Source organism: Trypanosoma melophagium, assembly GCF_022059095.1.
Source record: "Trypanosoma melophagium isolate St. Kilda chromosome Unknown ctg51segment0, whole genome shotgun sequence".
NCBI lineage: Eukaryota > Euglenozoa > Kinetoplastea > Trypanosomatida > Trypanosomatidae > Trypanosoma > Trypanosoma melophagium.
Window position 1 is genome coordinate 24,068 of NW_027125188.1, and position 13,382 is coordinate 37,449.

The 13,382-nt window shown below is 48.9% G+C and overlaps 5 protein-coding genes across 5 annotated transcripts; all 5 read right to left on the reverse strand.

Annotated features, from left to right (window-relative positions):
- Positions 1 to 1,155: 1,155 nt before the first annotated feature.
- Positions 1,156 to 2,751, reverse strand: LSM04_004160 (Phosphate transporter; the record flags this gene model as incomplete). The annotated part of the gene is made up of 1 exon (XM_067333595.1): positions 1,156 to 2,751. The coding sequence occupies one exon, from the start codon at positions 2,749 to 2,751 to the stop codon at positions 1,156 to 1,158; it is 1,596 nt and encodes a 531-aa protein (XP_067187135.1).
- A 1,280-nt stretch (positions 2,752 to 4,031) lies between these two features.
- On the reverse strand, positions 4,032 to 5,627 carry LSM04_002934 (Phosphate transporter; the record flags this gene model as incomplete). The annotated part of the gene is made up of 1 exon (XM_067333596.1): positions 4,032 to 5,627. The coding sequence occupies one exon, from the start codon at positions 5,625 to 5,627 to the stop codon at positions 4,032 to 4,034; it is 1,596 nt and encodes a 531-aa protein (XP_067187133.1).
- A 1,276-nt stretch (positions 5,628 to 6,903) lies between these two features.
- LSM04_000501 (Phosphate transporter) lies at positions 6,904 to 8,499 on the reverse strand (the record flags this gene model as incomplete). Its single annotated transcript, XM_067333597.1, has 1 exon — positions 6,904 to 8,499. The coding sequence occupies one exon, from the start codon at positions 8,497 to 8,499 to the stop codon at positions 6,904 to 6,906; it is 1,596 nt and encodes a 531-aa protein (XP_067187126.1).
- Positions 8,500 to 9,795: 1,296 nt separating this feature from the next.
- On the reverse strand, positions 9,796 to 11,391 carry LSM04_004538 (Phosphate transporter; the record flags this gene model as incomplete). Its single annotated transcript, XM_067333598.1, has 1 exon — positions 9,796 to 11,391. The coding sequence occupies one exon, from the start codon at positions 11,389 to 11,391 to the stop codon at positions 9,796 to 9,798; it is 1,596 nt and encodes a 531-aa protein (XP_067187136.1).
- A 1,186-nt stretch (positions 11,392 to 12,577) lies between these two features.
- LSM04_002467 (Phosphate transporter) lies at positions 12,578 to 13,382 on the reverse strand (the record flags this gene model as incomplete). Its single annotated transcript, XM_067333599.1, has 1 exon — positions 12,578 to 13,382. A coding segment is annotated over one exon (805 nt), but the record flags the coding sequence as incomplete, so codon positions are not given.

Sequence of the window (13,382 nt, forward strand, 5' to 3'; positions counted from 1 at the left end):
GTGCAATTTGATGTTCCGAAAGCAAAAAATTAAAGAAAAAAAAGAAAAAATAAAGAAAAAAAAGGAAAAGGAAGAAAGAGCAAAATTAATCGAGGGAGTCGTCGCTGAAAACCACTGGGTAGGTGATGTTTGATTTCTTCTTCTGTTTTCCAATACGCTCTCATTATGGAGGAAATGAAGCGTACACAAAAAAAAATGATATATTTCTTCACTATACCTGAACTTATTGGGGTGTACTAGATATGTGCTCTTATTGTCTTCTTTCTCTTTTTGCAGGATTTGCTGTATTACTTAGGGACTCACGTTATTGGCTCTAGATTCCACTTATATATATATATGTTGAGAGGAATTGCAGCTGCCTTGCGATTTGATTTGCAAAGCACACCTAACTATATGTAGAGGATAGACAATGCGCAGGTGCAGAATCCCTACTATCCGCAATGCGGTGCGAGTCACGGCAACCTCGCGTCACCTCTACAAATTCTTTAGAGCACAAAAGCAAATCTTTATTGAGTATTCTTGTTTTTATGCTTTACAAAAATGTCCTCGGCAATGCATAGCAGCGTGATAAAGCCTCTATAGAAATTTTAGTGGGTTCCAGTATTTATTACACAAGAACGTTCATTAACGGTCTTTTCTTCATGTCTCTCAATGCAGAAAAAAAAGGGAGGCTGTAAACACCTGATGTCTCCTCGATACTTTCATTCCTATCATATTCTCAATTACAAAACACAAGTTAATTATTTTCACAGTTACAGGGTAGCGAGGACAGTGTTACAGCGAGAGAGTGCAGCACAGGGCCCTCAATTTACTGGCGCCACAAACCGGAATATCCCGACACGCAACACCAGGGCGCCATCGACAAATTCCTTCTTCTTTTTTCCAGTTTCAGAACCGAGTGCAACTAAAAATTGCCAAGAAGGGTGAAAAATAAAATTCAACAAGTTAAAGAAAAAAATTATCCAAGAAAAAAAAACAGGAACCGATGCAACCCATTCCCGGAACACTCACACTATAGGGGGCGCAACTCCATTACATTTTTGCCTATCCCTTGACTGCTGGTTTTATTTTCAGTAACCGATTTAGGGTCATTCTACTAAATTTTTCAAAGAAAATACAAATTTATATAACATACCATCGGAACAACGAACAAAACTACGCTGAAAGGCTCGGTGCATAGATGCCCTGTGCGAAGAACAGTGCAGAGAGTGAACCGGTAATGGCAACAGTCATAATCCAGCCGGCGTAAAGCTTGGCCACAATCATCCAGCGTACCTTCCAGAAACCAACGTCCATCATACTAATCCCAACCACAGCGCCGGTGATGCAGTGAGTAGAAGAAATTGGCACACCGTAGCCAGAGGCAAACGAGACAACGAGTGCTGTGGAGAGTTCTGCACAAAAGCCGCGGCTCGGAGTGATCTTCGTCACACGATCGCCAAGCAGCCTCATGATCTTCAGACCAAACGTGGCAAGACCAACCACCAGACCGGCACCACCAAGGCACAGAATCCATATGGGAATGTCAACCTTCGATACCACACGTTGGTGCAGATACACTGAGTATATGGCGGCGAATGGTCCAATAGCCTTACTCACATCACTTGCACCGTGCGCGAACGAGGCGCAGATCGCCGTGAACACCTGCAGGTACCGGAACACAAGCTCCGCACGGTTGTCGTAGAGTTGCACCTCGAACGTGGGCAGGTCCTCCGTATCCCGGCGGCTCTCGTCCCCGCTGCTGTCAGTATCACCCACAACCGCGGCAGTGAGCGGCCCGTTCGATTTCTTGCCGGACGCATCATCAGAGACTCCCGGATTTGCAGTGGCCACGTTGTCCGTTCCGTCAGTGTGGCGGGTGCCCGCATGACACTCTCCAGCAGCTGCGTCTGCAGCGCCACTTGCAGGGCTGTCTTCCTTACCGTCAACGAGCTCCCGCTCCACCTCCTCTGCCGACACCCCCTGCTCCTCCGCCCGCCGTGCAGCCTTCTCCGTCATTATTCTCACGCGTCGCCGCAGCAACGGAATAAACGCAATGGAGAGAACGCCGGTGCCGGCACCAATGATAGCAGCCACCCAGGCGGCTTTATTCACATCCCAGTGGAGGCGCGCCTCAGCTCCCTTGAACAGCACAAAGAAAGATTCCAGGAAGAACGTCACGGCAACAATGATCGGGATGGCGTACATCGCCCGTTTCACGGAGTTCGCAGGACGCATCACCAGAAAGCGGATCAGCCCGTATATAGTTGCGGCGGCAATTCCAGTGAACAGGGGCGAGATGAACCACGACACCACAATAGGAACAAAGCCGTTCACGAAAGGAAAGTCGTCCTTCTTTTTCGCCCATGACACGCCGCCACCGCCACCGTACACAAGCGCAAACCCCATAATCCCGCCTGCAATGCTGTGCGTCGATGACACAGGAAGACTCAGCATAGTCGCCAGTACAAGCCATGCAAACGCAGCGCCAAGCGCACACAACATGCCGTACATCAGAATATACGGCTCACTGGAGAACGTTGACGCATCTGCAATGCCTTCGGAGATCGTCGAGGTCACCGCGGCGCCAAGAGAAACGGCTCCAGCAAACTCACAGACAGCGGCAAGGACGACAATCTGAGGCAGTGTCAAGATGCGGGACCCGTATGTGGTGCCAAAGGCATTGGCAAGATCATTCATTCCAACACCGCATCCCGTGAGGAAGGCAAGAATACCGCCAACCACGGTAATCCATAGGTACGGGTTAACCATTGAGAGGTTCGCTGGCTTTTCTGTTGAGGAAACGCAATATGCAGTGATATGTGCTCTTCACAAGGCTTTTGCGAGTATATGTGCGTGTGTATGTGTGTTTATTTTTCGTAGTAACGTGCAACTAACAGTGCAATTTGATGTTCCGAAAGCAAAAAATTAAAGAAAAAAAGAAAAATAAAGAAAAAAAGGAAAAGGAAGAAAGAGCAAAATTAATCGAGGGAGTCGTCGCTGAAAACCACTGGGTAGGTGATGTTTGATTTCTTCTTCTGTTTTCCAATACGCTCTCATTATGGAGGAAATGAAGCGTACACAAAAAAAAATGATATATTTCTTCACTATACCTGAACTTATTGGGGTGTACTAGATATGTGCTCTTATTGTCTTCTTTCTCTTTTTGCAGGATTTGCTGTATTACTTAGGGACTCACGTTATTGGCTCTAGATTCCACTTTATATATATATGTTGAGAGGAATTGCAGCTGCCTTGCGATTTGATTTGCAAAGCACACCTAACTATATGTAGAGGATAGACAATGCGCAGGTGCAGAATCCCTACTATCCGCAATGCGGTGCGAGTCACGGCAACCTCGCGTCACCTCTACAAATTCTTTAGAGCACAAAAGCAAATCTTTATTGAGTATTCTTGTTTTTATGCTTTACAAAAATGTCCTCGGCAATGCATAGCAGCGTGATAAAGCCTCTATAGAAATTTTAGTGGGTTCCAGTATTTATTACACAAGAACGTTCATTAACGGTCTTTTCTTCATGTCTCTCAATGCAGAAAAAAAAGGGAGGCTGTAAACACCTGATGTCTCCTCGATACTTTCATTCCTATCATATTCTCAATTACAAAACACAAGTTAATTATTTTCACAGTTACAGGGTAGCGAGGACAGTGTTACAGCGAGAGAGTGCAGCACAGGGCCCTCAATTTACTGGCGCCACAAACCGGAATATCCCGACACGCAACACCAGGGCGCCATCGACAAATTCCTTCTTCTTTTTTCCAGTTTCAGAACCGAGTGCAACTAAAAATTGCCAAGAAGGGTGAAAAATAAAATTCAACAAGTTAAAGAAAAAAAATTATCCAAGAAAAAAAAAACAGGAACCGATGCAACCCATTCCCGGAACACTCACACTATAGGGGGCGCAACTCCATTACATTTTTGCCTATCCCTTGACTGCTGGTTTTATTTTCAGTAACCGATTTAGGGTCATTCTACTAAATTTTTCAAAGAAAATACAAATTTATATAACATACCATCGGAACAACGAACAAAACTACGCTGAAAGGCTCGGTGCATAGATGCCCTGTGCGAAGAACAGTGCAGAGAGTGAACCGGTAATGGCAACAGTCATAATCCAGCCGGCGTAAAGCTTGGCCACAATCATCCAGCGTACCTTCCAGAAACCAACGTCCATCATACTAATCCCAACCACAGCGCCGGTGATGCAGTGAGTAGAAGAAATTGGCACACCGTAGCCAGAGGCAAACGAGACAACGAGTGCTGTGGAGAGTTCTGCACAAAAGCCGCGGCTCGGAGTGATCTTCGTCACACGATCGCCAAGCAGCCTCATGATCTTCAGACCAAACGTGGCAAGACCAACCACCAGACCGGCACCACCAAGGCACAGAATCCATATGGGAATGTCAACCTTCGATACCACACGTTGGTGCAGATACACTGAGTATATGGCGGCGAATGGTCCAATAGCCTTACTCACATCACTTGCACCGTGCGCGAACGAGGCGCAGATCGCCGTGAACACCTGCAGGTACCGGAACACAAGCTCCGCACGGTTGTCGTAGAGTTGCACCTCGAACGTGGGCAGGTCCTCCGTATCCCGGCGGCTCTCGTCCCCGCTGCTGTCAGTATCACCCACAACCGCGGCAGTGAGCGGCCCGTTCGATTTCTTGCCGGACGCATCATCAGAGACTCCCGGATTTGCAGTGGCCACGTTGTCCGTTCCGTCAGTGTGGCGGGTGCCCGCATGACACTCTCCAGCAGCTGCGTCTGCAGCGCCACTTGCAGGGCTGTCTTCCTTACCGTCAACGAGCTCCCGCTCCACCTCCTCTGCCGACACCCCCTGCTCCTCCGCCCGCCGTGCAGCCTTCTCCGTCATTATTCTCACGCGTCGCCGCAGCAACGGAATAAACGCAATGGAGAGAACGCCGGTGCCGGCACCAATGATAGCAGCCACCCAGGCGGCTTTATTCACATCCCAGTGGAGGCGCGCCTCAGCTCCCTTGAACAGCACAAAGAAAGATTCCAGGAAGAACGTCACGGCAACAATGATCGGGATGGCGTACATCGCCCGTTTCACGGAGTTCGCAGGACGCATCACCAGAAAGCGGATCAGCCCGTATATAGTTGCGGCGGCAATTCCAGTGAACAGGGGCGAGATGAACCACGACACCACAATAGGAACAAAGCCGTTCACGAAAGGAAAGTCGTCCTTCTTTTTCGCCCATGACACGCCGCCACCGCCACCGTACACAAGCGCAAACCCCATAATCCCGCCTGCAATGCTGTGCGTCGATGACACAGGAAGACTCAGCATAGTCGCCAGTACAAGCCATGCAAACGCAGCGCCAAGCGCACACAACATGCCGTACATCAGAATATACGGCTCACTGGAGAACGTTGACGCATCTGCAATGCCTTCGGAGATCGTCGAGGTCACCGCGGCGCCAAGAGAAACGGCTCCAGCAAACTCACAGACAGCGGCAAGGACGACAATCTGAGGCAGTGTCAAGATGCGGGACCCGTATGTGGTGCCAAAGGCATTGGCAAGATCATTCATTCCAACACCGCATCCCGTGAGGAAGGCAAGAATACCGCCAACCACGGTAATCCATAGGTACGGGTTAACCATTGAGAGGTTCGCTGGCTTTTCTGTTGAGGAAACGCAATATGCAGTGATATGTGCTCTTCACAAGGCTTTTGCGAGTATATGTGCGTGTGTATGTGTGTTTATTTTTCGTAGTAACGTGCAACTAACAGTGCAATTTGATGTTCCGAAAGCAAAAAATTAAAGAAAAAAAGGAAAAATAAAGAAAAAAAGGAAAAGGAAGAAAGAGCAAAATTAATCGAGGGAGTCGTCGCTGAAAACCACTGGGTAGGTGATGTTTGATTTCTTCTTCTGTTTTCCAATACGCTCTCATTATGGAGGAAATGAAGCGTACACAAAAAAAAATGATATATTTCTTCACTATACCTGAACTTATTGGGGTGTACTAGATATGTGCTCTTATTGTCTTCTTTCTCTTTTTGCAGGATTTGCTGTATTACTTAGGGACTCACGTTATTGGCTCTAGATTCCACTTATATATATATGTTGAGAGGAATTGCAGCTGCCTTGCGATTTGATTTGCAAAGCACACCTAACTATATGTAGAGGATAGACAATGCGCAGGTGCAGAATCCCTACTATCCGCAATGCGGTGCGAGTCACGGCAACCTCGCGTCACCTCTACAAATTCTTTAGAGCACAAAAGCAAATCTTTATTGAGTATTCTTGTTTTTATGCTTTACAAAAATGTCCTCGGCAATGCATAGCAGCGTGATAAAGCCTCTATAGAAATTTTAGTGGGTTCCAGTATTTATTACACAAGAACGTTCATTAACGGTCTTTTCTTCATGTCTCTCAATGCAGAAAAAAAAGGGAGGCTGTAAACACCTGATGTCTCCTCGATACTTTCATTCCTATCATATTCTCAATTACAAAACACAAGTTAATTATTTTCACAGTTACAGGGTAGCGAGGACAGTGTTACAGCGAGAGAGTGCAGCACAGGGCCCTCAATTTACTGGCGCCACAAACCGGAATATCCCGACACGCAACACCAGGGCGCCATCGACAAATTCCTTCTTCTTTTTCCAGTTTCAGAACCGAGTGCAACTAAAAATTGCCAAGAAGGGTGAAAAATAAAATTCAACAAGTTAAAGAAAAAAATTATCCAAAAAAAAAAACAGGAACCGATGCAACCCATTCCCGGAACACTCACACTATAGGGGGCGCAACTCCATTACATTTTTGCCTATCCCTTGACTGCTGGTTTTATTTTCAGTAACCGATTTAGGGTCATTCTACTAAATTTTTCAAAGAAAATACAAATTTATATAACATACCATCGGAACAACGAACAAAACTACGCTGAAAGGCTCGGTGCATAGATGCCCTGTGCGAAGAACAGTGCAGAGAGTGAACCGGTAATGGCAACAGTCATAATCCAGCCGGCGTAAAGCTTGGCCACAATCATCCAGCGTACCTTCCAGAAACCAACGTCCATCATACTAATCCCAACCACAGCGCCGGTGATGCAGTGAGTAGAAGAAATTGGCACACCGTAGCCAGAGGCAAACGAGACAACGAGTGCTGTGGAGAGTTCTGCACAAAAGCCGCGGCTCGGAGTGATCTTCGTCACACGATCGCCAAGCAGCCTCATGATCTTCAGACCAAACGTGGCAAGACCAACCACCAGACCGGCACCACCAAGGCACAGAATCCATATGGGAATGTCAACCTTCGATACCACACGTTGGTGCAGATACACTGAGTATATGGCGGCGAATGGTCCAATAGCCTTACTCACATCACTTGCACCGTGCGCGAACGAGGCGCAGATCGCCGTGAACACCTGCAGGTACCGGAACACAAGCTCCGCACGGTTGTCGTAGAGTTGCACCTCGAACGTGGGCAGGTCCTCCGTATCCCGGCGGCTCTCGTCCCCGCTGCTGTCAGTATCACCCACAACCGCGGCAGTGAGCGGCTCGTTCGATTTCTTGCCGGACGCATCATCAGAGACTCCCGGATTTGCAGTGGCCACGTTGTCCGTTCCGTCAGTGTGGCGGGTGCCCGCATGACACTCTCCAGCAGCTGCGTCTGCAGCGCCACTTGCAGGGCTGTCTTCCTTACCGTCAACGAGCTCCCGCTCCACCTCCTCTGCCGACACCCCCTGCTCCTCCGCCCGCCGTGCAGCCTTCTCCGTCATTATTCTCACGCGTCGCCGCAGCAACGGAATAAACGCAATGGAGAGAACGCCGGTGCCGGCACCAATGATAGCAGCCACCCAGGCGGCTTTATTCACATCCCAGTGGAGGCGCGCCTCAGCTCCCTTGAACAGCACAAAGAAAGATTCCAGGAAGAACGTCACGGCAACAATGATCGGGATGGCGTACATCGCCCGTTTCACGGAGTTCGCAGGACGCATCACCAGAAAGCGGATCAGCCCGTATATAGTTGCGGCGGCAATTCCAGTGAACAGGGGCGAGATGAACCACGACACCACAATAGGAACAAAGCCGTTCACGAAAGGAAAGTCGTCCTTCTTTTTCGCCCATGACACGCCGCCACCGCCACCGTACACAAGCGCAAACCCCATAATCCCGCCTGCAATGCTGTGCGTCGATGACACAGGAAGACTCAGCATAGTCGCCAGTACAAGCCATGCAAACGCAGCGCCAAGCGCACACAACATGCCGTACATCAGAATATACGGCTCACTGGAGAACGTTGACGCATCTGCAATGCCTTCGGAGATCGTCGAGGTCACCGCGGCGCCAAGAGAAACGGCTCCAGCAAACTCACAGACAGCGGCAAGGACGACAATCTGAGGCAGTGTCAAGATGCGGGACCCGTATGTGGTGCCAAAGGCATTGGCAAGATCATTCATTCCAACACCGCATCCCGTGAGGAAGGCAAGAATACCGCCAACCACGGTAATCCATAGGTACGGGTTAACCATTGAGAGGTTCGCTGGCTTTTCTGTCGAGGAAACGCAATATGCAGTGATATGTGCTCTTCACAAGGCTTTTGCGAGTATATGTGCGTGTGTATGTGTGTTTATTTTTCGTAGTAATGTGCAACTAACAGTGCAATTTGATGTTCCGAAAGCAAAAAATTAAAGAAAATAAAGAAAAAAAAGGAAAAGGAAGAAAGAGCAAAATTAATCGAGGGAGTCGTCGCTGAAAACCACTGGGTAGGTGATGTTTGATTTCTTCTTCTGTTTTCCAATACGCTCTCATTATGGAGGAAATGAAGCGTACACAAAAAAAATGATATATTTCTTCACTATACCTGAACTTATTGGGGTGTACTAGATATGTGCTCTTATTGTCTTCTTTCTCTTTTTGCAGGATTTGCTGTATTACTTAGGGACTCACGTTATTGGCTCTAGATTCCACTTATATATATATGTTGAGAGGAATTGCAGCTGCCTTGCGATTTGATTTGCAAAGCACACCTAACTATATGTAGAGGATAGACAATGCGCAGGTGCAGAATCCCTACTATCCGCAATGCGGTGCGAGTCACGGCAACCTCGCGTCACCTCTACAAATTCTTTAGAGCACAAAAGCAAATCTTTATTGAGTATTCTTGTTTTTATGCTTTACAAAAATGTCCTCGGCAATGCATAGCAGCGTGATAAAGCCTCTATAGAAATTTTAGTGGGTTCCAGTATTTATTACACAAGAACGTTCATTAACGGTCTTTTTCTTCATGTCTCTCAATGCAGAAAAAAAGGGAGGCTGTAAACACCTGATGTCTCCTCGATACTTTCATTCCTATCATATTCTCAATTACAAAACACAAGTTAATTATTTTCACAGTTACAGGGTAGCGAGGACAGTGTTACAGCGAGAGAGTGCAGCACAGGGCCCTCAATTTACTGGCGCCACAAACCGGAATATCCCAAAACCCAAAACCAGGGGCCCCACAACAAATTCCTTCTTTTTTTTTTCATTTTAAAAACAGAGAACAAAAAAAAAAAAAACAAGAAAGAAAAAAAAAAAAAAAAAAAAAAAAAAAAAAAAAAAAAAAAAAAAAAAAAAAAAGAACCGATGCAACCCATTCCCATAGGAACACTCACACTATAGGGGCGCAACTCCATTACATTTTGTATCCCTTACTGCTGGTTTTTTTTTTTTTGCCCATCCCTTACTCCTGGTTTTTTTTTTCAAAACCGATTTAGGGTCATTCTACTAAATTTTTCAAAGAAAATACAAATTTATATAACATACCATCGGAACAACGAACAAAACTACGCTGAAAGGCTCGGTGCGTAGATGCCCTGTGCGAAGAACAGTGCAGAGAGTGAACCGGTAATGGCAACAGTCATAATCCAGCCGGCGTAAAGCTTGGCCACAATCATCCAGCGTACCTTCCAGAAACCAACGTCCATCATACTAATCCCAACCACAGCGCCGGTGATGCAGTGAGTAGAAGAAATTGGCACACCGTAGCCAGAGGCAAACGAGACAACGAGTGCTGTGGAGAGTTCTGCACAAAAGCCGCGGCTCGGAGTGATCTTCGTCACACGATCGCCAAGCAGCCTCATGATCTTCAGACCAAACGTGGCAAGACCAACCACCAGACCGGCACCACCAAGGCACAGAATCCATATGGGAATGTCAACCTTCGATACCACACGTTGGTGCAGATACACTGAGTATATGGCGGCGAATGGTCCAATAGCCTTACTCACATCACTTGCACCGTGCGCGAACGAGGCGCAGATCGCCGTGAACACCTGCAGGTACCGGAACACAAGCTCCGCGCGGTTGTCGTAGAGTTGCACCTCGAACGTGGGCAGGTCCTCCGTATCCCGGCGGCTCTCGTCCCCGCTGCTGTCAGTATCACCCACAACCGCGGCAGTGAGCGGCTCGTTCGATTTCTTGCCGGACGCATCATCAGAGACTCCCGGATTTGCAGTGGCCACGTTGTCCGTTCCGTCAGTGTGGCGGGTGCCCGCATGACACTCTCCAGCAGCTGCGTCTGCAGCGCCACTTGCAGGGCTGTCTTCCTTACCGTCAACGAGCTCCCGCTCCACCTCCTCTGCCGACACCCCCTGCTCCTCCGCCCGCCGTGCAGCCTTCTCCGTCATTATTCTCACGCGTCGCCGCAGCAACGGAATAAACGCAATGGAGAGAACGCCGGTGCCGGCACCAATGATAGCAGCCACCCAGGCGGCTTTATTCACATCCCAGTGGAGGCGCGCCTCAGCTCCCTTGAACAGCACAAAGAAAGATTCCAGGAAGAACGTCACGGCAACAATGATCGGGATGGCGTACATCGCCCGTTTCACGGAGTTCGCAGGACGCATCACCAGAAAGCGGATCAGCCCGTATATAGTTGCGGCGGCAATTCCAGTGAACAGGGGCGAGATGAACCACGACACCACAATAGGAACAAAGCCGTTCACGAAAGGAAAGTCGTCCTTCTTTTTCGCCCATGACACGCCGCCACCGCCACCGTACACAAGCGCAAACCCCATAATCCCGCCTGCAATGCTGTGCGTCGATGACACAGGAAGACTCAGCATAGTCGCCAGTACAAGCCATGCAAACGCAGCGCCAAGCGCACACAACATGCCGTACATCAGAATATACGGCTCACTGGAGAACGTTGACGCATCTGCAATGCCTTCGGAGATCGTCGAGGTCACCGCGGCGCCAAGAGAAACGGCTCCAGCAAACTCACAGACAGCGGCAAGGACGACAATCTGAGGCAGTGTCAAGATGCGGGACCCGTATGTGGTGCCAAAGGCATTGGCAAGATCATTCATTCCAACACCGCATCCCGTGAGGAAGGCAAGAATACCGCCAACCACGGTAATCCATAGGTACGGGTTAACCATTGAGAGATTCGCTGGCTTTTCTGTCGAGGAAACGCAATATGCAGTGATATGTGCTCTTCACAAGGCTTTTGCGAGTATATGTGCGAGTATATGTGTTTCGCAGAAAGTAAAAATAGAAACTGGAAGTCGCAGAACACGTAAAACTGTAAAAAGACAAAGGGTAGAAGAGGAGAAAAGAATGAAGCCAAACACCTAAGAGGCACAAATGACATCTACAGCACAGAGCAATACCGGTGTTCGACCGGCTCCACTAGCGGTGCAGAGAAGGTTTTGACCAAACAAGAGTAAAAAAAGAAACGGAAATATATTGCACGGGAACGACGTGAAGCAAACCCCGCATCACGTGCCGGCATCACACATTGTTTCTTCGCAAGCACGTGACCAGCACATCTTCCGTAGAGAGGGGAGGCGGAAAGGGAGAACAATTAGGCACTTCATCAACGAAAAGAAGAGAAAAAAAACGGAAAAAAATGTGCTCTTCCTCCCCTGAAGTCCCCGCTCCATCCGTGACTGTCGCCCTATTATGATCACTTTTTATTAGGGGGCATCAGCGCACGTAGGTGGACGCAGCGGTGGGCCTCGCGTGGGAGAGCATCTATTTCATTCTTCTGCCTTATCATGCAGAGGTTGAGGTTGCCGCACGGGTGTTCTCGTCAGCCCACATACCCTCGGCGCAGCGACGACGATGGGGGAGTAGCAACTCCCCCGCAGCAACAAATGGTGACCCAAAAAGCGCCAAAAGAGCACGCGGTCAGCCGAGAGAAACCCTGAACTACCAGTGGCACCCACACACGCCACTGACACAACCCCCGCAACCTCCCACGGGCTCTTATCTTAGTATGCAGGCTTGCATTCGGAAGAAAAAAAAAACACACACACTTTCGTTTAACAAAAAAGACATCATCACAATTGCTACAGTTAGAAGTTATATTTATTACCGTCTGTGTCACAGAGGGGGGAGGGAGGGCAGAAGGAAGGTGACGTAGTCAAATCACTGGGCGACAGAGAGGAAAAAAGAATCAGAAATCAGATGATGAACAAAAAAAAAGTAAAAGTGCTTACTGGAAAAGAAAAAAATGGGCTGACAAAAATAGAAAAACTAAAAAAAAAACAGACTAACCCCACAACCACCCCCCTCCTTCGCTTTGCCCTCTGTGACAACTATTAATGAAACCGCACACAGACCCTACAGGGCAAGACTAGGTGCGTAGATGCCCTGTGCGAAGAACAGTGCAGAGAGTGAACCGGTAATGGCAACAGTCATAATCCAGCCGGCGTAAAGCTTGGCCACAATCATCCAGCGTACCTTCCAGAAACCAACGTCCATCATACTAATCCCAACCACAGCGCCGGTGATGCAGTGAGTAGAAGAAATTGGCACACCGTAGCCAGAGGCAAACGAGACAACGAGTGCTGTGGAGAGTTCTGCACAAAAGCCGCGGCTCGGAGTGATCTTCGTCACACGATCGCCAAGCAGCCTCATGATCTTCAGACCAAACGTGGCAAGACCAACCACCAGACCGGCACCACCAAGGCACAGAATCCATATGGGAATGTCAACCTTCGATACCACACGTTGGTGCAGATACACTGAGTATATGGCGGCGAATGGTCCAATAGCCTTACTCACATCACTTGCACCGTGCGCGAACGAGGCGCAGATCGCCGTGAACACCTGCAGGTACCGGAACACAAGCTCCGCGCGGTTGTCGTAGAGTTGCACCTCGAACGTGGGCAGGTCCTCCGTATCCCGGCGGCTCTCGTCCCCGCTGCTGTCAGTATCACCCACAACCGCGGCAGTGAGCGGCTCGTTCGATTTCTTGCCGGACGCATCATCAGAGACTCCCGGATTTGCAGTGGCCACGTTGTCCGTTCCGTCAGTGTGGCGGGTGCCCGCATGACACTCTCCAGCAGCTGCGTCTGCAGCGCCACTTGCAGGGCTGTCTTCCTTACCGTCAACGAGCTCCCGCTCCACCTCCTCTGCCGACACC